Here is a 24,297-nt window from a genome sequence, read left to right on the forward strand (position 1 = left end):
TCACTTCCATACCTTACAGCTGCTTCTGTCCACGGAACCCTTTTCTGTCTGCTGCCCCCCAAATAATGCTGCGGCCCTGGCATTCCCTGCCTGTGGAGTCGGTGACTGTAACGCACCTTGATGAACGTGCTCAAAAATATCATCCCTACAGCATTACACGTTGTTTTCAATATGCTTCAAGGATGGAGAGAATGATTGGAAACACACAAGCCTGGACTTCAGGGCTTCCACCTCGATTCCAGCAATGCCCAATGAAGGGGAAGAACCGTTGGTAACCATCAAGGGATCTGGAGATTTTTAAAATGGACACGTCACAAATTCAAGGTCAGAACAAAATGGTTATTTAATACTAACACCAGTCTTGATCCGCTTACCAGCAGAGTTTGAATAGAGGGAGGATAAAGAAGTTTGGCTTTTCTTCTTTTTTCTTCCGCATTCATTCCAGGAGCCTAGTTTGGCAAGAGAGCAAAGATTAGGAAGAGAAAATGCCTGAAGAACAACAAAATGAGCTAGTAGAGACTGTGGAATTTCGGTGAGCTGTGGGAGTGGCTTATACGAACCCTCAATATGTGTCAGGATGCTGGGGCGTAAACTGCTTTTGGAGGGATGCAGGCTCCTGGTGTTTGACATTTTAGCCAGGGAGGATTTCCTGGGACATTGTGGGGGGTAAGAGCTTTGACATTTTAGGGGTTATTACCAGTCTCAGGAATATCTGGAGCAGGTGAGGTGCCAGGAGTTCCTTTGAGGCTGCAAGTAATGAAGAAGTGGCATGATCCTGGAAAATGTGGTAGACTGAAGAGGGAGGTTTCAACGAATGATGATCTGGAAACAAAAACGTGGATGTTTAAAAACTGGACAACGTTGTAAAGTCCAAAAGAGCGGAATGGATCTAAGCCAGCTGTTTAATTTTCTGGTTTAGATACACATCTATTTCTTCTCAGATCACAGGTGTCCCGCTTCCACATCCATCTTAACGTAATAGAGCAAAGATTGTTCTAAAAATATAGCAAATAGATGAAGACTTCAGTCATTTGCTTGTGCTCATGTAATTTCTCTACTGATTTCTTCCAAGCTTATTAACTTCTAAAAACCAAAAAGGGGTACGGGGTATGTTTGTGGGCAAGATCCTCCCTGCTGCTTCCCTCCAGTTGTGCATTTCTGGTGTCCTTCTCTGTATCAGACCACCCGTATTTCAACAAGGTTCCTTCTGTCTTGCCTGATCCCGCCAAGAGGGTTACGTTTTATGAACAGAAGGATTTTTCCCCAAAGGAAGAACAGCCTTAGTTTTGGGGTTTGGCCCTTCTTTAATCTGGCTTTGTCTAACTCTTTTACAAAGAGTTGAAGGCTGCTTACAGCTCTATTAATACATGAACTCAGAACTCATATCTGTGGATTGTTTTCTTTTGAAGGTAATAACGCGTTGAGGTTAAATTTGTTGTTTGTAACCTAAATTAGTTCTCAGGATTTGCACTGCCCTTTGCAGGGTTAATATGTGAGGTGGCCATAGTTTAGGACACCTCCTCAAATAATTTGACGGAGAAGAATATGGCCTTGATTCTCTTGCTCCTGCAATTCACTGAAAATCTGCTTTATCCTGCAAGTTGTGTCCCACCCCGTCCCCACAGTGTTGGATGGTAGGCAATTGTAAATAGTTCAACTTGAAGTTGTTTGGCAGTGGTTTAAGCACGATTCCATGTTGGTTTAGCAAATGAATTTCGGAATGCTTAATCTGGAATGCCCATTAGGCTGAATACTCAGGTTTAAGAGATGCTACAAAGGTAAACCAGGTGATTTTTGAAAAAAATCCGGTACTGTGGTGTCATGAGTGAGCATTCTTGATCAGAATTGACACAAAATTTAGAACTGTTTGGTTTTAGGAAAAAATAGAATTCTGCTGCTGCTGAACTTGAAATGTTCTTTAATCTCTTGAAAGAAAGAAAACCTTCTAGTGTGGTCAAACCAATCAGGGCAACCAAGATGATTATGGGACTGGAGCACCTCCCTTATGAGGAAAGGCTGAAAGAGCTGGGACTCTTTAGCCTGGAGAAGAGAAGGTTGAGGGGGGACCTGATTAATGTTTACAAGTACCTAAAGGGTGGGTTTAAGGAGGACGGAGCCAGGCTCTTTTCAATGGTTCCCAGCGACAGGACAAGGGGCAATGGGCACAAGCTAGAACATAGGAAGTTTCGCTCAAATACACGGAAAAACTTCTTTATGGTGAGGGTGACAGAGCACTGGAACAGGCTGCCCAGGGAGGTTGTGGAGTCCCCTTCTCTGGAGATTTTCAAGACCCGCCTGGATGCAGCCCTGAGGGATGTGCTTTAGGTAATCCTGCTCTAGCAGGGGAGTTGGACTAGATGATCTCTAGAGGTCCCTTCCAACTCTGAAGATTCTGTGATTCTGTGAAACCAAGCGTTTAGGCAATGTGACTGAAGTTAAGCTTTATACCGATTAAAAAAAAAGTCTACCATGCTAATTAGGTTCTGTCATTACCAAAGAAGATTGCAAGTAAATAATAGAGTAGAGGGGGTGTTATTTTAGAACAGTGTCTGAGTGTGTTACACAGAATTGCATTTTTGGTCGGTGGAAAATGATGATTTGTTTGGAAGTGTGAAGCCTGCATATGTAATGACACTTGTGCCGGTGTGTGTATATATGCATATATATGCACCATGCAGCAGGGGAGGGAGCAGAGCCCATCTCCAGGAGTGCTGACCACCTCTCTGGTGACACCGGGAGGACAGAGCAGGGTCTCCGCACGCCTCCCCCAAAGCCCAGATCAGATGTGGACCAGACACTGCAGCCAGGCTTCGGTGAGATGATGTGCTACCCCCACGCAAGCCCCTGCCACGGCAATGGTGGCGGGAAGCTGAGGGACCCCTGCCCGGCACTCCTAGTCCTTCTCAGTCCACAAAGTGGTGGTGATGGCGGTGTCCCTTCCGAGCTGAGTGACAAACACCACCGCGACAGCCCGTGGAGAAGGAGGAACGTCTGGGAGGGGTTGGTGGGCAGGGGAGAAGGCGGGCAGCAATTCAGATGTGCCCTGCTCAGCTCAGGCAGGAGCCGAGTTCACGGTCTGCGATTTTACACCCCGAGTAAGACCGCCCAGACCCATGCTTAGCCACGAGACGGAGTCTGCCTCCTGGAGTGCCCGTTTTGGGGTGGGAAGCAGGGACAAGCTGCGAGGTGCCTTTAGGTGCCAACTGGCTAAACACACACGAGCCATAAGGCAGCTGTGGTGACAAACTGACTCATATTTAGGGGAAAGGTACCCAAGGCAAAGAACCGCCAAGATTAGCCAGCGAAAGCCCCAGCAAAGGCGCGCTGTGGGGAGTCGCAGTGCTGCTTTGGAGTCTGGGATAGCACTGTGCCACCCGGCATCATCCTGAACACATGAGAAATAAAGAGATTGAAATGCCAGATTAATTAGATTGCGCTTTCCATACCTAAAATTAGGGGTATAGCTAAAATTACCAACTATTCCTCCAGCCCCAAGGTTAATTATTCAGTTTGTTGTGCCACTAATTTGAAATATGCAGCTTCAGCATCCAGGTGTGTGAAGCTGCTTTCACACTGAAGCTGCTCTAAAGGCACAGACTTTGGGTAACGCACAATTAATGAGCTCAGATTCTGGAATGATCTGCATTCACTATCGGATCGGAGATGGGAGTCCAGTAATCCATGTGGATGTAAACGTCTGGTAACGGGATTCTGGATTTACATGCACCAAATATCCTAATTTTGAGTCATTACACATCAATGTACTGAGCAAGAAGCTCAAAGGCGCAGTAAGGAATTAAGTCCTGACCATCAGCTGCATAAATCACAGGCACTGAGAAGTGTAACTGATGTAAAACTGCACTGTAAAGACATGCCAGGAATTTCGACATACAGCCTCTGGCACATCCAGCTGTTGTTGTATTTGCTTTTAGAAAAATGGGAATTTTTTGCCATATGCAGGAGAGAGAGGAGGAAAAAACCCAAAACATTTAATGTAAGGTGCAACAAGAGACTCCACTCTAAAAAGAAAGACTCTCAGTCTGGTGGCATTAATTTAATGAAACTGTCACTTCTTTATGCGTTTGGTTATTGACGTCTAGAGATCACAACAGTCTCCACACCAAACACCACACGCAAAGGAATCCGACTGGGACAAAACCTTTGGACGGGCACCACAGCCACACTGACCCTGCCATCACTGTCAGGTACTTTTCCAGCACACACAAAGCCATTCACACAGGTGTTTTAAAATCATTTAACAGCATTAAAACCCCTGTCCTGGTGAGAACAAGGAAGTGGTGTTACCAGGAAGCACAGAGGAGCTGCTTTAGAATAACAAACACAGTTCCCAGAGAAGATTTCTCTGCTTTTTCTGAGAATTGTCCTGTGGTGGGTTCTGCTGCAGGGTGGGAGAAACTGCGGCTGGGGGGACATGCCTGGCAGAGGAATCCTGCAGCCCCAGGGCTGGCTCCACAGCTGTGCCCAGGGTAGGGGGTCCCAAGGCAGGAGAGAAGCCTCAGCATCACCCTGTGCCACAGGGCAGCTGTACGAGTCTCACGTGGGCCACATCTGCCTTGGGGGCAGGGAAGAGCCCTTCCCCAAAAGACCACCCTTCCCCCTTTCCTAGAATATTGTCTGGTGGGTTCAGCGCTCTGGCTTTCTCTCTGCTGTGGACAGAAACAGGAGCGCTGCAGGTGAGCTTTGGCTTCACAGAGCTAAACCGAGAAAAACCTTGCATCTTTCCTTATTCAGGAACTCAAACAAATGGATGGGGAGAGGAGAGGGAGGGAGAAGCCTTAGTCAGAGCCCTGAAGCAGAAGTGAAGCGGCAATTAAGTTCCTAAAGGAAGGAGGAAGGTCGTTTTCATTAAACCAGACCCCACCATCACTTAAGACTCCCTGCAGGCATAAAAAGCTAGTGGAACCTCCTGTGACAAGGGCTGCCCCAAACGGCCATTCCTGCCCTGAGCAGTTTCATCTGCTGCTCCTCTTAGACTTCCCCTTTGCTCCTCTTAGACTTCAAAATTCGTTTTCACACCTCATGTGCCTCTCCAGGAGAGAAAAGTCTCTCCGGGACGTGGCTGCAGCAACACATGCACATTTCCACCCCAGAGGCAACAACTGATAAAGCATTAGGAAGCACTGCATTAAAAAAAAAAACCCTGGACAGTGGGGCAGGGCAAGGGATTGCCCCCGAGAGCCAGCCGAGGCCACCAGGAGCCAGCCCAGCACTCGCCAGCATGCTTGCCAGCCCCACAGCGGCCGCTTTAGCCGGGCTCCCTGCAGCGGGCCCTTGGCCGCCGCTACATCACGGTTCGTCACCTTGGTCGAACGCCGCGTCCGCGTCCCTAGTTGCACCGCTGCCACGGCGGAGCCGGGCGCAGGCACCGCAGCTCCCCAGCGGATGGGCAAAAAGCGGTGGCTGCGCTACCTCGATAGCGCTGGGTAAGCCCGGCAATGCCATTCCCTCACCGCCGGGGAGCACAGGAGGCAGCAGGGGGCGCGCAAGGACCCGTGATGCCCGCCTCCGTCCTGCGGGAGGCGGAAGGGCTTCTCCAGCCTCTGGGTCCTCCGTGGGGCCCCTCCGGCCTCCGACGGGCCCCCCGGGCCTCTGTGGGTCCCCCGCGAGGTCCCTCCGGCCTCTTTTGAGACCCTGCGGCCTCTCCACGGCCTCTGAGGGGCCTCTCCCTAAAGGGAGACGGGCCCGTCCCCCTCTACGGCCGCCCAGGCCTCGGCTCGGGGCTTTCTGGGAGGGAAAGCTCCCCGCCTGGCCGGGGGCGGGCCGGCACAGGCCCGGCCCAAGCCGGGAGGAGGCGGCGGAGGGCTGGGCGGCCGTTCCCACCTCCCTCAGGCGGCGCCGCGCATGCGCGCGCCCCGCCGCCTGCCCGTCCCTCCCCTCCCCTCCATTTCGCAGGGGCGGGGGCGCTCCCCGGCAGCCAATAGGGAGGCGGCGCCGGGCGCGCGGGCCGGGCGCCCTTCCGCCGCGTGCCGTGTGTCCCGATGGCTGCTGGGGGCCCTCGGCGCCCTCCTCGCCGCCGCCCGCCGCTCCGCGCCGCCCGAGGGCCTTTCGCCGGAGGGGGAAACCTTTGGGCTCTGGAAAGTAACTTTGGAAGTTTGGGTCCTGTGAAGGGGAGTCAGCCTGGTAGAAGCTGAAGGAAGTTTCAACCCGCGGTTCTGTGTGTTCTTTCCTCAGCACTTGTGCACCTGCGGACGATCCTGCCGAGACTGAGGCAAAAAAGAGAAGGACAGGTATTGCACGTTACAGAAGTCTTTAATGTGCCTGATTTTTCTGAGGTTTCATCTACCTTAGAAAACTCTGGCTTCTGTACTTGTTTTTACTTGAAAAGTAAAATTGCAAGTTGACTTATTTTTCTAATACTGCTGCTTTTCTGTGCAGGTGTCAAATGGGCAGATGTTTGCTGCCCAGAGCCATCTCAGGCAGATGTTGTGACCAGGTAGAGTCTCTTTTAATCGTGGTTCTTGTTTGTTTTGGCTCTGTGTGCGTGTCTCTTTCTGTCCCTGTTCTTCTCCCCGCTTTAAAGCCTGGCGCTCTCTTTAGCCGTGCGGCACTGTTGTGTGCTTAAATTGTCAGTGGTTCACCTAAGCTCGAGGGGAGAGAAGGAAAGAAAGGAACTGAGAGAGTAGGATGGGTTCAAGTAAAAGGAACACTTTCTTGCCTTTTTTTGTGCCTTTAACTACCAAGGGAAGTCATTTGACAAAGCTTGTGATGCCTACTCTTACCACGCTGGACTGAAAGGGGAGAATACCGTGAGAGTCTGTTGTAGGTCTCCCTCCTGGAAAAGGTCTCCCTGCCCTTGTCTTTGGTGACAAGGCAACTTCTTGGTTTTGAAGAAGGCACGTGTATACGGACAACTTTAATGTCTGTGTATGTGTTTGCTCTTCAGAGTCTGCGTGGTTTTACTGATAATCCTCTCCAAATGGGCATAGTCACTCTCTTGACTAGCCTACAGAAGGCAAGTAAATATCCTGTAGGTGTCCCATTTGTAGTTCCCTGTGCTGGTCTTAGTTTCCGTAAGCTAACTCGATTTGGCTGCAGGTAGAGTTGCAGACGTTCATGTTATACCTTGCAGCATAACACCTAGTATGCAGCACAAACCTTATGAAGAACGACTGAGGGAGCTGGGGTTGTTTAGCCTGGAAAAGAGGAGGCTGAGGGGAGACCTTATCACCCTCTACAACTACCTGAAAGGAGGTTGTAGAGAGATGGGGGCTGACCTCTTCTCCCTGGTGACAAGTGATAGGACGAGGGGAAACGGGTTCAAGTTACGTCAGGGGAGGTTTAGATTAGATATTAGGAGACATTTTTTCACTGAAAGGGTTATTAAACATTGGAATAGGCTGCCCAGGGAGGTGGTGGATTCACCATCTCTGGAGGTGTTTAAAAAAAGGGTAGATGGGGCACTGAGGGACATGGTTTAGAAGTGGCTCTTGTCAGGGTAGGCTAAAGGTTGGACTCGATGATCTTAAAGGTCCCTTCCAACCTCAACAATTCTATGATTCTATGATTTATCACCGGTAGATCCCAGAGCACTTGACAGAGGAAGTGCTCGTTGCTTCCCTGTTTTCCAAAGAATGAAACTGATCAAGAGAAACCAAAGGAGTCTTGCACGGGTAGATGGGAAGGAATTTACAAAGCCTCCAGCGCTTCATTCTATCCCAGTCTTGCTGCTCCGAAAGAATCGTGCTGGAAGCTGAGAGGATGTTGTCACACGTGTGCAACCGGGGCTCCAGCCAGCAGGAGCCTTGAAAAAGCATTTCTTATCCCGAAGGTGAATTCTTGAGAATTCCGTGGGAAAGTACAGGTCCACAGCTCACTACTCTCTCTCTTTCTCTCCCCCTCTCCTTGCAGGGGCTCCCCACCAGCAGAGGAATCTCTGGAACAGGACAGAGCAGTGAAACAAGCTGTACCTCTGGCACCTGGTGGGGCCAAAAAGTCACCTGCCCTTGATGCAGAAGAAAAGAAACTCCCAAGGCTGGAAAAAACAGCCGAATGCTTTACTCCGCTCACAGAGGTACCGTAGCTGACAGGCTGTTGGACAAAACTGAAGGCTGTGAAACAGCTGCAAGGAACCCCATTTGTTATAGGTGGTTCTTAAGGCTTTTTGAAATCTGAAGAACTTGGGTTTAACCTGTTAGGGAGTGTCTGTGGCTGTGACTTCCCAGTGCAAAGGTCAGCACATAGGAAAGGCATTTGCTGTGTGTTTGCCACTCCCTGCGTTTTATCTCAGCTTCCCTGGTGAAAACAAATGGAAGCAAACCTGGGCCCTAAAGTTCCAAGCTAGGATGCTGAAACCAACCAAGCAACAAAAAAGGGCGATTGCTACCTTAGCCGAAAGCCAGCAAAGGCAGTTGCTCTGTCACCTGAGCTTCATTTCCAGGCCGTGTTTGAGTTGAAAGCTGCCCACAGGTTGGCATGCTCGATGCTCTGTTTCACAAGTCCTTCCCCATTTAATTGTTCATTCCAGGCCATGGAGAGAGAGGTCATTGCTGCATTAGGTAAAGGTGAGCCGGATGAGGTCATGAGCAGTGCCTTCAAACTAAGGGTCACGTGCCAGGACATCCGCACCCTAAGGAGCCTTTGCTGGCTAAACGATGAGGTAAAAAGAGCTGCAGCACAGGGATCTTCTAACGGAGCGTTTATTTCAAAATACCCCTTCAGGGTGTACAGAAGTCTTTGCAAAGTTATTTGATGAGCTGCACTGCAGAGCCCAGAAATCTCTGTACAGTTCTTATTTTAGGTACTGAAGGGTCCAGTGCTTCTGGCAGTTCCTTTACTTCTTGTCTTGTGCAGCTTCCAGGAGTTAGTCTAGGTTCTTGGAGTGGGTGGCAGGTGTTTTTACCAAAGTGCAGTTTGATAAACAACTGTAACCAAGTGTGAAATTCTCACAACAAAAGCTGACAGCTGAGGCTGGAGTTCTCTCAGCTGCGTACTTCAGGGTGGCCAGAAAAGACACATTGCTGTGTTTTTCATTTGGTAAGCTAGTGTCTTATTTTACATCTCAAGCTTCCTCTTTATGGTACAGGTCATTAATTTCTACATGGGCCTTGTGATGGAAAGAAGTAAGAAGGCAGGATATCCATCAGTCCACGCTTTTAGTTCATTCTTTTATGAAAAACTTACTTCTGGGGGCTACGAAGCCGTAGGAAGATGGACCAGGCATGTGGATCTCTTCCAGAAGGACATCATCTTAGTGCCCATTAACTTGCGCTTGCACTGGACACTAGCGGTGAGTCAAACGGGCTTGTTATTTAGAGTTGGGTGGGGAGAAAAAGCCAGCAAGAAAAATCATTGAGGTTTGTGCAGCACAAGGTTGCGCTTTGTCTAACAGTCACCTTTTAATAATAGGTCATCGACACCAGAAAGAAGACCGTCAAATACTACGACTCACTGGGACAAGAAGGGGACAAGATTTGTGAGACTTTGCTGTAAGTAACTGCTCAGTCACTGCTGTTGTGTTGTGAATTAGGAGAAGGGTTTTGGATTTTGCCCCTGTGACACGGCTGCAAGTTTTCCCATTTCTTGTAGATTACAAAGCAGAAATGTTGGATTCGCTTGCTGCGAGTTGTCTGACAGTGACTCCTTATCTGGTCTCACGTCGTCCCCTCCACCCAGTGTCTTGGATGCCTGGCTTCTGCCACCTTCCCACTATAGCACAGACAAAGACATGGTAGCCCCGTGGCACACGTGCAGCAACTTTGTTTAGTGATCAATAAAACCCTCCTGCCACTCATCTTCCTGTGATCTTTCAGCAGCTCTTTTTATCTCGGCCTGAATTACAGCGATGAAGAGTGATTTTGCTTTTGTTTTAAACAGCAAATACCTGCAAGAAGAAAGCTGTGAAAAAAGAAAGGTGAAGCTGAGTGTTTTGGAGTGGACTGTTCACAGCATGGAGCCACACGTAAGCGAACACTACTTGCACTTGAAATGTGAACTAGAACTCCTAGTCACAGAGCTCTTAACGCTTTCTCATAAGGCCAGGACTTTAGAGAACAGCCATAAGCATCTTCTTCTGGTACCACATCGGGCTGCAAGTGGACCGGGAAACCATGCTGGGATGAAATCTTTGAGCAGTGCCTCTCCTTGCTGGCTGAATACTTTGTTGGGTTTTTTTAATTGCTCTGCCACGTGAAGGTGAATTTGGCTTTGCCCGCATTTCACAAGTCCAATTTCAAGTCTCTTTAGCAGTTGTCAGAGCACGTAGGCTTCTGGTTTGCAGCCCAAATCCTGGCACGTGACAAAGCAAGGGGTTGAGCTGATGTTTCTCAACAAGTTAATAATGAAAAGCAGCACCTAAAGACTCGATTTAAGGAACGTCACTTCAGAAAGACACAGTACGAACCTCAAGACACCTTGCAGGGAGGAAGCCTGCTGTCCCTTATCAGCCTGCGAGGAATTTGGATTGTGACATCCGAGCGTAGGAAGCCCAGGGGAGGGATGATGTGCAGTTCCTGGGGTGTGTTCCTTGTGTTGGGGAGCGGTTATTGGGGATGGTGCAAGTTCAGGAGTGTCTGGTTAGGGTATTTTTGGTAATGGGTGCTACTTCCAAGTTGCTTTTCCTTGAAGATAGAGGCAAATTCTCCATCTTCTTTGCATTCGTTAGGAAATCCCTCAGCAATCGAACGGAAGCGACTGCGGTGTTTTCATCTGCAAATACGCAGACTACATCTCGAGAGACAGACCGATGACCTTTACACAGGTGAGTGAAGGTTCTAAAGAGCTCCAGCCTCTTCCGCACAGAGCCAAGAGCCAGGGAAGTTACGCAGCGGCTGAGGTATCTGCTCCCAGTGAGATTCCGCTTGGGGGAGATACTGGAGGCAGTGGGTTTGTGGGATCTGGCCTTTGGATCTTTGGGAGAAATGGGTCTCAGCCTCTGACCAATGAAGACCCTGGTTCTTTTCCAAGGCAGTGCTCTTCTGTGAAAGTGCTTGTAAGCTGTTGTGTAGTCAAGGAGATCTGGTTTTGGTGGCATGTCACCCTCTTAGGAGCTGTGTGGGTGAAAGCCAGGCTGTACCCGAAGGGCAAGTGTTGACAGTTCTTAAAAGAAACTTCATAGTAAAGAATTAACTGGGTGTTTATGGGTATTTTGTGTCTCTTTCTGCCATGAGGTGTATTTCATGGATTTTCTTTTCTTTTCAGACCCACATGCCTTACTTCCGTAAGAAGATGGTGTGGGAAATACTCCACCAAGAGCTGCTGTGAGACCCGCACTACAGGAGTAACCCTTCTTCTAGTTATTTTTGTCATACCTTATTGTTGTTAGACGTTTTTCTCTGTAGGTTAAGGAAAGAGTTTTTCTCTGTAGGTTAAGAAGTAGTGGTTAAGATTATTTGCCCCCCCACCCCCCGCCTGCCCCTATTTTGGAGACAGTAACTCTCTTTGAAATTAGCTAACACACCTTAAGTGCAAGCTGGAAAGGTTGGTGTCACCTGGCCAAGGGAAAGCTTAAGAAGAAATGCTGTGAACTTCCATCGCAGAGAGGGCTGCTCACACCTCGCAGCGCACGTGGCCACCTCATGGACGAATGGGACTCATCTGGTGGTGGCAAGAGTTGCATGAGCTGAACTTCTCTCACAGCACACGTGGTCACGTTATGGACAAATGGGACTCATCTGGTGGTGGCAACAGTGGTGTGAGCTGAACTTCTCATCCCAACAACAAGGTGCTGAACTACTGTTTCCTCCAAGAGAGTTTTCTTCTGTTTCTGGAATAATCTACCATCTACTTGATGCCTACAAGTGGATTTGTGATGACCATCAGAAGAAAGTATTCACCATTTTTTGATTTGGGAGAGAAACCCCTGTGGTTGGGGTTGGTTTGGTCTTTTTCTGTCTCCAGGGAGTTTTATAATGTGAAAAGAGAAGTATTTATTTATTTTTATTAAAATAAATATTTAAATTATTTGAAGAGCCTTACTGGAATGAAACTTGATCTGGTAATGAGAGTGATTTTTTTATTTTTTTTTTTGGTCATTGAAGAAAAGGTTGACATATCAATGTGGGGTTTAGCTCACTCACAGTCTCTGGAGGAAGATGACTCTGGCCAGGCTGGGTATCAGAGCACCAGAACCTCCAAGCGATTGTCCCAAAATCCTGAAGGGACAACCCTTTCATTTTTTCCCCCCCTCTAGCTTACACTCCGGAGCTGGAGTGGGATTTCAGGTCTTTCCTTGACCATTGCAGAGGAAAAATTGCCCAAGAGGTGGCTTGGAAGCCCCGTGTTGGAACGCTTGTATAAATGACCGTGTGGTGTTGTTTCTGTAATGGCAGTTACCATCATGGGAGGCGATTCCTGCCCGCTGATGCGGTCTCTCCTCTCCTCAGCTTTGGGGGAAAGATGCTGATTTTGGGGCCATGCCCTCTGTCGCCGTGGGTGGGATCAGCCTTCCCGGTGCTGCTCCTCGCCTGAAGGTCTGCTCTCCTGGGCGGGCTGACGCGGTGGTTTGGCTGTGGTGCGGGTCAGCAGCCACATCGCTCTCTGCTTTCAAACTGATGAGCTTAATCCGTCCCCAAATCAGAGGAGGTTCTCCAAAGGAAGAACTATTGCAAAGGCAATGTGTCGTGGTTTGTCCCTCCATGAGATACTTCATCTTCCTGGGCTCCCGGAGGACGTGGAATATTTTAGCTGTTTATTACCACTAGGACGCAGTAGCTGAATGCTCGAACTGTCCTTTCCCCTTCCCTTCGGTTCTCGCTGTCTGGGAGCTGCAGTTTTGAGGCTGACCCTGTGCTCTGATGAGTACAAAAGCAGAATTTGGGGTTTTTTGGGGAAAACCCCGACCAACAAGAAAAGAAGCCCTGCAGAGGGGCAGGTGGTGTAATGACACTACCCAGGTCCTCCTGGGCCACCCCCATTAAGCAGAGGGGGCTCGGGGGTGTGATGGAAGGAGCAGGGTGATGCTGCTGTGAACACCTTCCCTGGTGCCTTCTCTGTCCTCTCCGTGACCCGCCAAGGACTGGTGTGGAGTAAACCCTGTCGGGGGACACCTGCTGCTGGTGGCTTGGCAGCGCTTGTGGCTGCTGAAAGCCTCTGTGTCTGAGGGGGTGGGGAAATTGTACGCGTAGCAGCCAGCGTCCCCTCTGTCTCCATGGCTCTGGCCCTTCAGCCGGGGCTCGTGTCCTTGTGCCCCAAGGTGGTTCTCTGAGAGCAGCCCCTGGGGGGCAACAGCCTGTTCACACTGTGCTCTGCATGAGCAGTTGTGTGGGAGCTGGGCCTCGCTTCTCCTTAGGAAATGGCCTTTTGGAGGTGACGAGCTTGCTCTTTTTCGTGCTGATGGGCGAGCGCGTGTGCGGTGTGAGTAATGCCCTGGGGCCCTCGGCGGGGCAGGGGACACACACACTCCCCATGGGGCTTCGCACAGTTGTGACGCTGCCAGCTGCCCCATGAGGTGGTCCTTGCTCACAGGAAGGCCGTGGAGGGGGCTCAGCCCCCAAGGCTGGCTCAGACCTGGCCTCGCATGGCCAGTGACCACAGGTCTACCAGGAGCAGAGTCATCCTCGGCTGGGGATGGCGGGGGGACAGCAAATGTGAAACCGCAATCAATCCTTAGATCACTTAGCTAAGATTTCAAAGTTTAGCATGCTATCAGTCACTTAGCGAGAATCTGTTGCAACAAGGAATCGCTCAACCTCGAGGAGAAGAACCTTAAGCGAGCGTCCCCACTCAAGTGGAGATCCTGTCGTGCAGCCCGCTGCCGTGCAGGAGAGCTCAAAGGGCTCTGGGGCTGTCCACTATTTATGGAGTAAGATAATGGACCTATAGTCATATTCTCATGGGAACAGGGTACCTAGGTTCCCACTCCAGACAGTGTTTTGGTTATGTTGCCAGCCATCTCCCACAGTTCAAGTGCGACTCATAACAACTCCCGCTGATGGCCGTGGCTTGAGCAGGAGCCGGGGGGGCAAAAGGGGAGAGCACACCGCCACACATACACCTTACCTAGTTATGACTCACAAAAGTTCAGACATCACTTATTTTAAGCCTTGGTGAAGACTGCCCGCACATGATTTTATTATTTTTTGTTTGAAATCAAAGTATAGGAAAGGGAAGAATAGGGAAGCAGGAAGAACAGAGAAGCAGAGACTAGGGAAGGAGGTGGGATAGCAATTGCTGTCCTATCGTACCCTGCACAATTCTGTTTCAAAAAGACTTTGCTTGAAAGGTCTTCGTGTTTCCACTCCTTCTGATCGGAAATACAGCGCAGGTTATCCTGGCAAACTTTTACTCAAGTTCGGCTGCCGTCTGGAACTGGTTTTCAGTTGACTTGCACAATAGCAACTACATCAACTTGTTATAAAAAAACTAACACACAGAAATCCACCTTGAGCAAGTCAGAAGTAATAGTACCTCCCTAAAAACATAACAGTTGTAAGGAGGACATGAAGACATCAGCGGAGAGGTGATACCAGGGGCGGTACGAGTCTATTCTCTCATCCCTGTCTTTCAGCATTCATTTCCATGGAGCATTTTTAACCTCCTGGGAACCAAATTTTCCTAACCTCATCTCCACTGAAGTAGAAACACTTGTACTATTAAAGCTTCTCATAGTGAATCTGAAAGAGAAAAGGCCATATTCCAAGCCAGACACTGCAGTTTTGTGCTCAGAATTATTACATTCTCTTAATTTCTTTTTTTTTGCCGCCTCCAGGGAAGGTTAAAAATTTAAAGTACTTATCGCCTCCACAGCTCCTTCTGATGCTGCGATAAGTTAAAAAATTACAGGCTGATGAGGAAAAAAAGGGGGTCCTGCCCAGCCGAGCGGGGCCAAGGCCAGGATCCTGTCTTTCATGGAATCAGAGAAGCAGAGAATGGCTTGGGTTGGAAGGGACCTTGAAGATCATCTGAGAGATCCCATGGGCAGGGACACCTCCCACCAGACCAGCTTGCTCCAAGCCCCCTCCAACCTGGCCTTGGACACCTCCAGAGATGGGGCAGCCACAGCTTCTCAGGGCAACCCGGGCCAGAGAAGGGCTCACCACCCTCACAGCAAAGAATTTCTGCCCGAGATCTTATCTAAATCTCCCCTCCTTCCCTTTGAAACCAGCACCCCTTGTTCTGTCGCTCCCCTCCCTGATCCAGAGTCCCTCCCCAGCTCTCCTGGAGCCCCTTTAGGGACTGGAAGGGGCTCTAAGGTCTCCCCGGAGCCTTCTCTTCTCCAGGCTGGACACCCCCAACTCCCTCAGCCTGTCCTCCCAGCAGAGGGGCTCCAGCCCTCCCAGCATCTCCGGGGCCTCCTCTGGCCCCGCTCCAACAGCTCCGTGTCCTTCTGCTCTTGGTGGCACCAGAGCTGGATGCAGTGCTCCAAATGTGGGGTCTCACGGGAACCCCCACGGTCCCTAGAGCTGTGCTCTTTCCCTCCCACCCATCGGGCACCAGGGACACAGTGCCACGGAGAGGTGGCCCCCGAGGGGGGAAGGCTCCGGTGCCGCTCCTGTAACACTTCAAAGCACCAAATCACGGCACTCGTCACGCCCACGTGTTTTGGAAACAAAAGAAATCCCCTCCCTGCCTCTAGCATGAGCAATCACCAAAAGAGCATCAGTTTTCACGTTTGCTGTCCCCCCGCCATCCCCAGCCGAGGATGACTCTGCTCCTGGTAGACCTGTGGTCACTGGCCATGCGAGGCCAGGTCTGAGCCAGCCTTGGGGGCTGAGCCCCCTCCACGGCCTTCCTGTGAGCAAGGACCACCTCACGGGGCAGCCGGCAGCGTCACAACTGTGCGAAGCCCCATGGGGAGTGTGTGTGTCCCCTGCCCCGCCGAGGGCCCCAGGGCATTACTCACACCGCACACGCGCTCGCCCATCAGCACGAAAAAGAGCAAGCTCGTCACCTCCAAAAGGCCATTTCCTAAGGAGATGCGAGGCCCAGCTCCCACACAACTGCTCATGCAGAGCACAGTGTGAACAGGCTGTTGCCCCCCAGGGGCTGCTCTCAGAGAACCACCTTGGGGCACAAGGACACGAGCCCCGGCTGAAGGGCCAGAGCCATGGAGACAGAGGGGACGCTGGCTGCTACGCGTACAATTTCCCCACCCCCTCAGACACAGAGGCTTTCAGCAGCCACAAGCGCTGCCAAGCCACCAGCAGCAGGTGTCCCCCGACGGGGTTTACTCCACACCAGTCCTTGGCGGGTCACAGAGAGGACAGAGAAGGCACCAGGGAAGGTGTTCACAGCAGCATCACCCTGCTCCTTCCATCACACCCCCGAGCCCCCTCTGCTTAACGGGGGTGGCCCAGGAGGACCTGGGTAGTGTCCTTACCCCACTCCCCCCTCTGCAGGGCTTGTTTTCTGGTTCATTGGGGTTTTTTCCCCAAAAAAACCCCAAATTCTGCTTTTGTACTCATCAGAGCACAGGGTCAGCCTCAAAACTGCAGCTCCCAGACAGCGAGAACCGAAGGGAAGGGGAAAGGACAGTTCGAGCATTCAGCTACTGCGTCCTAGCGGTAATAAACAGCTAAAATCTTCCACATCCTCCGGGAGCCCGGGAAGATGAAGTATCTCATGGAGGGACAAACCACGACACATTGCCTTTGCAATAGTTCTTCCTTTGGAGAACCTCCTCTGATTTGGGGACGGATTAAGCTCATCAGTTTGAAAGCAGAGAGCGATGTGGCTGCTGACCCACACCACAGCCAAACCACCGCATCAGCCGGCCCAGGAGAGCAGACCTTCAGGCGAGGAGCAGCACCGGGAAGGCTGATCCCACCCATGGCGACAGAGGGCATGGCCCCAAAATCAGCATCTTTCCCCCAAAGCTGAGGAGAGGAGAGACCGCATCAGCGGGCAGGAATCGCCTCCCATGATGGTAACTGCCATTACAGAAACAACACCACACGGTCATTTATACAAGCGTTCCAACACGGGGCTTCCAAGCCACCTCTTGGGCAATTTTTCCTCTGCAATGGTCAAGGAAAGACCTGAAATCCCACTCCAGCTCCGGAGTGTAAGCTAGAGGGGGGGAAAAAATGAAAGGGTTGTCCCTTCAGGATTTTGGGACAATCGCTTGGAGGTTCTGGTGCTCTGATACCCAGCCTGGCCAGAGTCATCTTCCTCCAGAGACTGTGAGTGAGCTAAACCCCACATTGATATGTCAACCTTTTCTTCAATGACCAAAAAAAAAAATAAAAAAATCACTCTCATTACCAGATCAAGTTTCATTCCAGTAAGGCTCTTTAAATAATTTAAATATTTATTTTAATGAAAATAAATAAATACTTCTCTTTTCACATTATAAAACTCCCTGGAGACAGAAAAAGACCAAACCAACCCCAACCACAGGGGTTTCTCTCCCAAATCAAAAGATGGTGAATACTTTCTTCTGATGGTCATCACAAATCCACTTGTAGGCATCAAGTAGATGGTAGATTATTCCAGAAACAGAAGAAAACTCTCTTGGAGGAAACAGTAGTTCAGCACCTTGTTGTTGGGATGAGAAGTTCAGCTCACACCACTGTTGCCACCACCAGATGAGTCCCATTTGTCCATAACGTGACCACGTGTGCTGTGAGAGAAGTTCAGCTCATGCAACTCTTGCCACCACCAGATGAGTCCCATTCGTCCATGAGGTGGCCACGTGCGCTGCGAGGTGTGAGCAGCCCTCTCTGCGATGGAAGTTCACAGCATTTCTTCTTAAGCTTTCCCTTGGCAAGGTGACACCAACCTTTCCAGCTTGCACTTAAGGTGTGTTAGCTAATTTCAAAGAGAGTTACTGTCTCCAAAATAGGGGCAGGCGGGGGGTGGGGGGGCAAATAATCTTAACCACTACTTCTTAACCTACAGAGAAAAACTCTTTCCTTAACCTACAGAGAAAAACGTCTAACAACAATAAGGTATGAGAAAAATAACTAGAAGAAGGGTTACTCCTGTAGTGTGGGTCTCACAGCAGCTCTTGGTGGAGTATTTCCCACACCATCTTCTTACGGAAGTAAGGCATGTGGGTCTGAAAAGAAAAGAAAATCCATGAAATACACCTCATGGCAGAAAGAGACACAAAATACGCAGAAACACCCAGTTAATTCTTTACTGTGAAGTTCCTTTTAAGAACTGCCAACACTTGCCCTTCGGGTACAGCCTGGCTTTCACCCACACAGCTCCTAAGAGGGTGACATGCCACCAAAACCAGATCTCCTTGACTACACAACAGCTTACAAGCACTTTCACAGAAGAGCACTGCCTTGGAAAAGAACCAGTGTCTTCATTGGTCAGAGGCTGAGACCCATTTCTCCCAAAGATCCAAAGGCCAGATCCCACAAACCCACTGCCTCCAGTATCTCCCCCAAGCGGGATCTCACTGGGAGCAGATACCTCAGCCGCTGCGTAACTTCCCTGGCTCTTGGCTCTGTGCGGAAGAGGCTGGAGCTCTTTAGAACCTTCACTCACCTGTCTAAAGGTCATCGGTTTGTCTCTGCAGATGTAATCTGCGTATTTGCAGGTAAACACGCCGCAGTCGCTTCCGTTCAATTGCTGAGGGATTTCCTAACGAATGCAAAGAAGATGGAGAATTTGCCTCTATCTTCAAGGAAAAGCAACTTGGAAGTAGCACCCATTACCAAAAATACCCTAACCAGACACTCCTGAACTTGCACCATCCCCAATAACCGCTCCCCAACACAAGGAACACACCCCAGGAACTGCACATCATCCCTCCCCTGGGCTTCCTACGCTCGGATGTCACAATCCAAATTCCTCGCAGGCTGATAAGGGACAGCAGGCTTCCTCCCTGCAAGGTGTCTTGAGGTTCGTACTGTGTCTTTCTGAAGTGACGTTCCTTAAATCGAGTCTTTAGGTGCTGCTTTTCATTATTAACTTGTTGAGAAACATCAGCTCAACCCCTTGCTTTGTCACGTGCCAGGATTTGGGCTGCAAACCAGAAGCCTACGTGCTCTGACAACTGCTAAAGAGACTTGAAATTTGACTTGTGAAATGCGGGCAAAGCCAAATTCACCTTCACGTGGCAGAGCAATTAAAAAAACCCAACAAAGTATTCAGCCAGCAAGGAGAGGCACTGCTCAAAGATTTCATCCCAGCATGGTTTCCCGGTCCACTTGCAGCCCGATGTGGTACCAGAAGAAGATGCTTATCGCTGTTCTCTAAAGTCCTGGCCTTATGAGAAAGCATTAAGAGCTCTGTGACTAGGAGTTCTAGTTCACATTTCAAGTGCAAGTAGTGTTCGCTTACGTGTGGCTCCATGCTGTGAACAGTCCACTCTGAAGCATTCAGCTTCACATTTCTTTTTTCGCGGCTTTCTTCTTGCAGGTATTTGCTGTTTAAAACAAAAGAAAAATCACTCTTCATCGCTGTAATTTAGGCCGAGAAAAAAAGAGCTGCTGAAAGATCCCAGGAAGACGAATGGCAGGAGAGTAAAGTGTCAGAGGATCCTCACAGCAGCTGATTTAAGGCATTGGGAGGAAAAATCCAAATCTTAAATTTACAAACACTGCGAGAGGCTGTGAGCTAGTGACCAGCAATGAGACCAACAATTCCAACAGAGGCTTCCACAAAAGCCTAAGTTCATTGCTTAGTAGAGGTCAAAAAACCCCAGATCACATGTTATCAGAGGAAGAACAGAAAAACCAAGTGAGGAACCCTCATGTCGTCATTCCACCCTGTGCCTGAATCCCACAGACTGCGTGCACCTCCGGAAGAACAAATACAAAAGCTTTTGGGCCAGTACCTCTGGCCGAGGAAGTTTCCAGGCCACCACTTGCTGGAAAAAAGGACCGGATGCAGACCTGTTCTTATACCCTTTCCCAGGCAGCTGCTGTTAACTGGTCAGGAGAGCACCGCACTAAACCAACGCTTGGTTTCTCTCTGTGGGGCCGCTCTCCTTGCTCTTGGGCTACAAAGCTGTTGCATTAAGGGTTTTTACTCCTTCTGCATCAGTGGCAGAGACTTCTAAGGATGCCTGCTGGCACAACAGGAAAACCTGTCCCCGTTCCATTGGAGAGGTGTGCGTGCCAGCCGACACAGCTGGAAAAGCTTGCTACACGGTACCTGTCTTGAGCGAGAACGTCAGAATGACAAAGAACACCCAGTGGCATCTTGAAACACTTCTTCCCTGAAACGCTTCCCTTTCGTCAACAGCCCGGTTTTATCGATCACTAACACAGTTGGTGCCTGTGTGCCACAGGGCTACCATGTGTTTGTCTGGGATATAGGGGGAAAGTGGCAGAAGCCAGGCACCCAAGACGCTAGGTGGAGGGGACGACATGAGACTGGGTAAGCAGTCACTGTCAGACAACTCGCAGCAAGCGAATCCAACATTTCTGCTTTGTAATCTACAAGAAATGGGAAAACTTGCAGTCGTGTCACAGGGGCAAAATCCAAAACCCTTCTCCTAATTCACAACACAGCAGCACTGACTGAGCAGTTACTTACAGCAAAGTCTCACAAATCTTGTCCCCTTCTTGTCCCAGCGAGTCGTAGTGTTTGACCGTCTTCTTTCTGGTGTCTATGACCTGTTATCAAAAGGGGACTGTTAGACAAAGCGCAACCCTGTGCTGCACAAACCTCAATGATTTTTCTTGCTGGCTTTTTCTCCCCACCCAACTCTAAATAACAAGCCCGTTTGACTCACCGCTAGTGTCCAGTGCAAGTGCAAGTTAATGGGCACTAAGATGATGTCCTTGTGGAAGAGATCCACGCCCCTGGTCCATTTTCCTACTGCTTTGTACCCCCCAGAAGTAAGTTTTTGGTAAAAGAAAGAACTAAAAGCATGGACTGATGGATATCCTTCTTTCTTACTTCTTTCCATCACAAGAGCCATGTAGAAATTAATGACCTGTACCATAAAGAGGAAGCTTGAGATGTAAAATAAGACACTAGCTTACCAAATGAAAAACACAGCTACATGTCTTTTCTGGCCACCCTTAAGTACACAGCTGAGAGAACTCCAGCCACACCTGTCAGCTTTTGTTGTGAGAATTTCACACTTGGTTACATCTGCGGGTTGATAAAAACACCTGCCACCCACTCCAATAACCTAGACTAACTCCTGGAAGCTGCACAAGACAAGAAGTAAAGGAACTTCCAGAAGCACTGGACGTTAAGTACCTAAAATAAGAACTGTGCAGAGATTTCTGGGCTCTGCAGTGCAGCTCGTCAAATAACTTTGCAAAGACTTCTGTACACGGTGAAGGGGTGTTTTGAAATAAACACTCAATTAGAAGATCCCTGTGCTGCAGCTAGTTTTACCTCATCGTTTAGCCAGCAAAGGCTCCTTAGGGTGCGGATGTCCTGGCGTGTGACCCTTAGTTTGAAGGCACTGCTCATGACCTCATCCGGCTCACCTTTGCCTAATGCAGCAATGACCTCTCTCTCCATGGCCTGGAATGAACAATTAAATGGGGAAGGACTTGTGAAACAGAGCATCGAGCATGCCAACCTGTGGGCAGCTTTCAACTCAAACATGGCCTGGAAATGAAGCTCAGGCGACAGAGCAACTGCCTTTGCTGGCTTTCGGCTAAGGTAGCAATCGCCCTTTTTTGTTGCTTGGTTGGTTTCAGCATCCTAGCTTGGAACTTTAGGGCCCAGGTTTGCTTCCATTTGTTTTCACCAGGGAAGCTGAGATAAAATGCAGGGAGTGGCAAACACACAGCAAATGCCTTTCCTATGTGCTGACCTTTGCACTGGGAAGTCACAGCCGCAGACACTCCCTAACAGGTTAAACCCAAGTTCTTCAGATTTCAAAAAGCCTTAAGAACCACCTATAACAAATGGGGTTCCTTGCAGCTGTTTCACAGCCTTCAGTTTTGTCCAACAGCCTGTCAGCTACGGTACCTCTGTGAGCGGAGTAAAGCATTCGGCTGTTTTTTCCAGCCTTGGGAGTTTCTTTTCTTCTGCATCAAGGGCAGGTGACTTTTTGGCCCCACCAGGTGCCAGAGGTACAGCTTGTTTCACTGCTCTGTCCTGTTCCAGAGATTCCTCTGCTGGTGGGGAGCCCCTGCAAGGAGAGGGGGAGAGAAAGAGAGAGAGTAGTGAGCTGTGGACCTGTACTTTCCCACGGAATTCTCAAGAATTCACCTTCGGGATAAGAAATGCTTTTTCAAGGCTCCTGCTGGCTGGAGCCCCAGTTGCACACGTGTGACAACATCCTCTCAGCTTCCAGCACGATTCTTTCGGAGCAGCAAGACTGGGATAGAATGAAGCGCTGGAGGCTTTGTAAATTCCTTCCCATCTACCCGTGCAAGACTCCTTTGGTTTCTCTTGATCAGTTTCATTCTTTGGAAAACAGGGAAGCAACGAGCACTTCCTCTGTCAAGTGCTCTGGGATCTACCAGTGATAAATCATAGAATCATAGAATTGTTGAGGTTGGAAGGGACCTTTAAGATCATCGAGTCCAACCTTTAGCCTGCCCTGACAAGAGCCACTTCTAAACCATGTCCCTCAGTGCCCCATCTACCCTTTTTTTAAACACCTCCAGAGATGGTGAATCCACCACCTCCCTGGGCAGCCTATTCCAATGTTTAATAACCCTTTCAGTGAAAAAATGTCTCCTAATATCTAATCTAAACCTCCCCTGACGTAACTTGAACCCGTTTCCCCTCATCCTATCACTTGTCACCAGGGAGAAGAGGTCAGCCCCCATCTCTCTACAACCTCCTTTCAGGTAGTTGTAGAGGGTGATAAGGTCTCCCCTCAGCCTCCTCTTTTCCAGGCTAAACAACCCCAGCTCCCTCAGTCGTTCTTCATAAGGTTTGTGCTGCATACTAGGTGTTATGCTGCAAGGTATAACATGAACGTCTGCAACTCTACCTGCAGCCAAATCGAGTTAGCTTACGGAAACTAAGACCAGCACAGGGAACTACAAATGGGACACCTACAGGATATTTACTTGCCTTCTGTAGGCTAGTCAAGAGAGTGACTATGCCCATTTGGAGAGGATTATCAGTAAAACCACGCAGACTCTGAAGAGCAAACACATACACAGACATTAAAGTTGTCCGTATACACGTGCCTTCTTCAAAACCAAGAAGTTGCCTTGTCACCAAAGACAAAGGCAGGGAGACCTTTTCCAGGAGGGAGACCTACAACAGACTCTCACGGTATTCTCCCCTTTCAGTCCAGCGTGGTAAGAGTAGGCATCACAAGCTTTGTCAAATGACTTCCCTTGGTAGTTAAAGGCACAAAAAAAGGCAAGAAAGTGTTCCTTTTACTTGAACCCATCCTACTCTCTCAGTTCCTTTCTTTCCTTCTCTCCCCTCGAGCTTAGGTGAACCACTGACAATTTAAGCACACAACAGTGCCGCACGGCTAAAGAGAGCGCCAGGCTTTAAAGCGGGGAGAAGAACAGGGACAGAAAGAGACACGCACACAGAGCCAAAACAAACAAGAACCACGATTAAAAGAGACTCTACCTGGTCACAACATCTGCCTGAGATGGCTCTGGGCAGCAAACGTCTGCCCATTTGACACCTGCACAGAAAAGCAGCAGTATTAGAAAAATAAGTCAACTTGCAATTTTACTTTTCAAGTAAAAACAAGTACAGAAGCCAGAGTTTTCTAAGGTAGATGAAACCTCAGAAAAATCAGGCACGTTAAAGACTTCTGTAACGTGCAATACCTGTCCTTCTCTTTTTTGCCTCAGTCTCGGCAGGATCGTCCGCAGGTGCACAAGTGCTGAGGAAAGAACACACAGAACCGCGGGTTGAAACTTCCTTCAGCTTCTACCAGGCTGACTCCCCTTCACAGGACCCAAACTTCCAAAGTTACTTTCCAGAGCCCAAAGGTTTCCCCCTCCGGCGAAAGGCCCTCGGGCGGCGCGGGGCGGCGGGCGGCGGCGAGGAGGGCGCCGAGGGCCCCCAGCAGCCATCGGGACACACGGCACGCGGCGGAAGGGCGCCCGGCCCGCGCGCCCGGCGCCGCCTCCCTATTGGCTGCCGGGGAGCGCCCCCGCCCCTGCGAAATGGAGGGGAGGGGAGGGACGGGCAGGGGGCGGGGCGCGCGCATGCGCGGCGCCGCCTGAGGGAGGTGGGAACGGCCGCCCAGCCCTCCGCCGCCTCCTCCCGGCTTGGGCCGGGCCTGTGCCGGCCCGCCCCCGGCCAGGCGGGGAGCTTTCCCTCCCAGAAAGCCCCGAGCCGAGGCCTGGGCGGCCGTAGAGGGGGACGGGCCCGTCTCCCTTTAGGGAGAGGCCCCTCAGAGGCCGCGGAGAGGCCGCAGGGTCTCAAAAGAGGCCGGAGGGACCTCGCGGGGGACCCACAGAGGCCCGGGGGGCCCGTCGGAGGCCGGAGGGGCCCCACGGAGGACCCAGAGGCTGGAGAAGCGCTTCCGCCTCCCGCAGG

At 50.2% G+C, this 24,297-nt stretch overlaps 1 protein-coding gene across 1 annotated transcript; it reads left to right on the forward strand.

The window, feature by feature from the left end:
- The first annotated feature begins 485 nt into the window (after positions 1–485).
- On the forward strand, positions 486–11,220 carry LOC141738342 (sentrin-specific protease 2-like). Its single transcript, XM_074573539.1, has 11 exons — positions 486–532; positions 4,101–4,205; positions 6,193–6,248; positions 6,397–6,454; positions 7,870–7,924; positions 8,486–8,617; positions 9,044–9,247; positions 9,367–9,446; positions 9,835–9,919; positions 10,622–10,717; positions 11,158–11,220. Exons 1-11 carry the CDS (start codon positions 486–488, stop codon positions 11,218–11,220), a joined length of 981 nt encoding a protein of 326 aa, XP_074429640.1.
- Positions 11,221–24,297: the final 13,077 nt, after the last annotated feature.

The sequence above is a fragment of the Larus michahellis genome, chromosome 2, assembly GCF_964199755.1.
Source record: "Larus michahellis chromosome 2, bLarMic1.1, whole genome shotgun sequence".
NCBI classification, from domain to species: Eukaryota; Metazoa; Chordata; class Aves; order Charadriiformes; family Laridae; genus Larus; species Larus michahellis.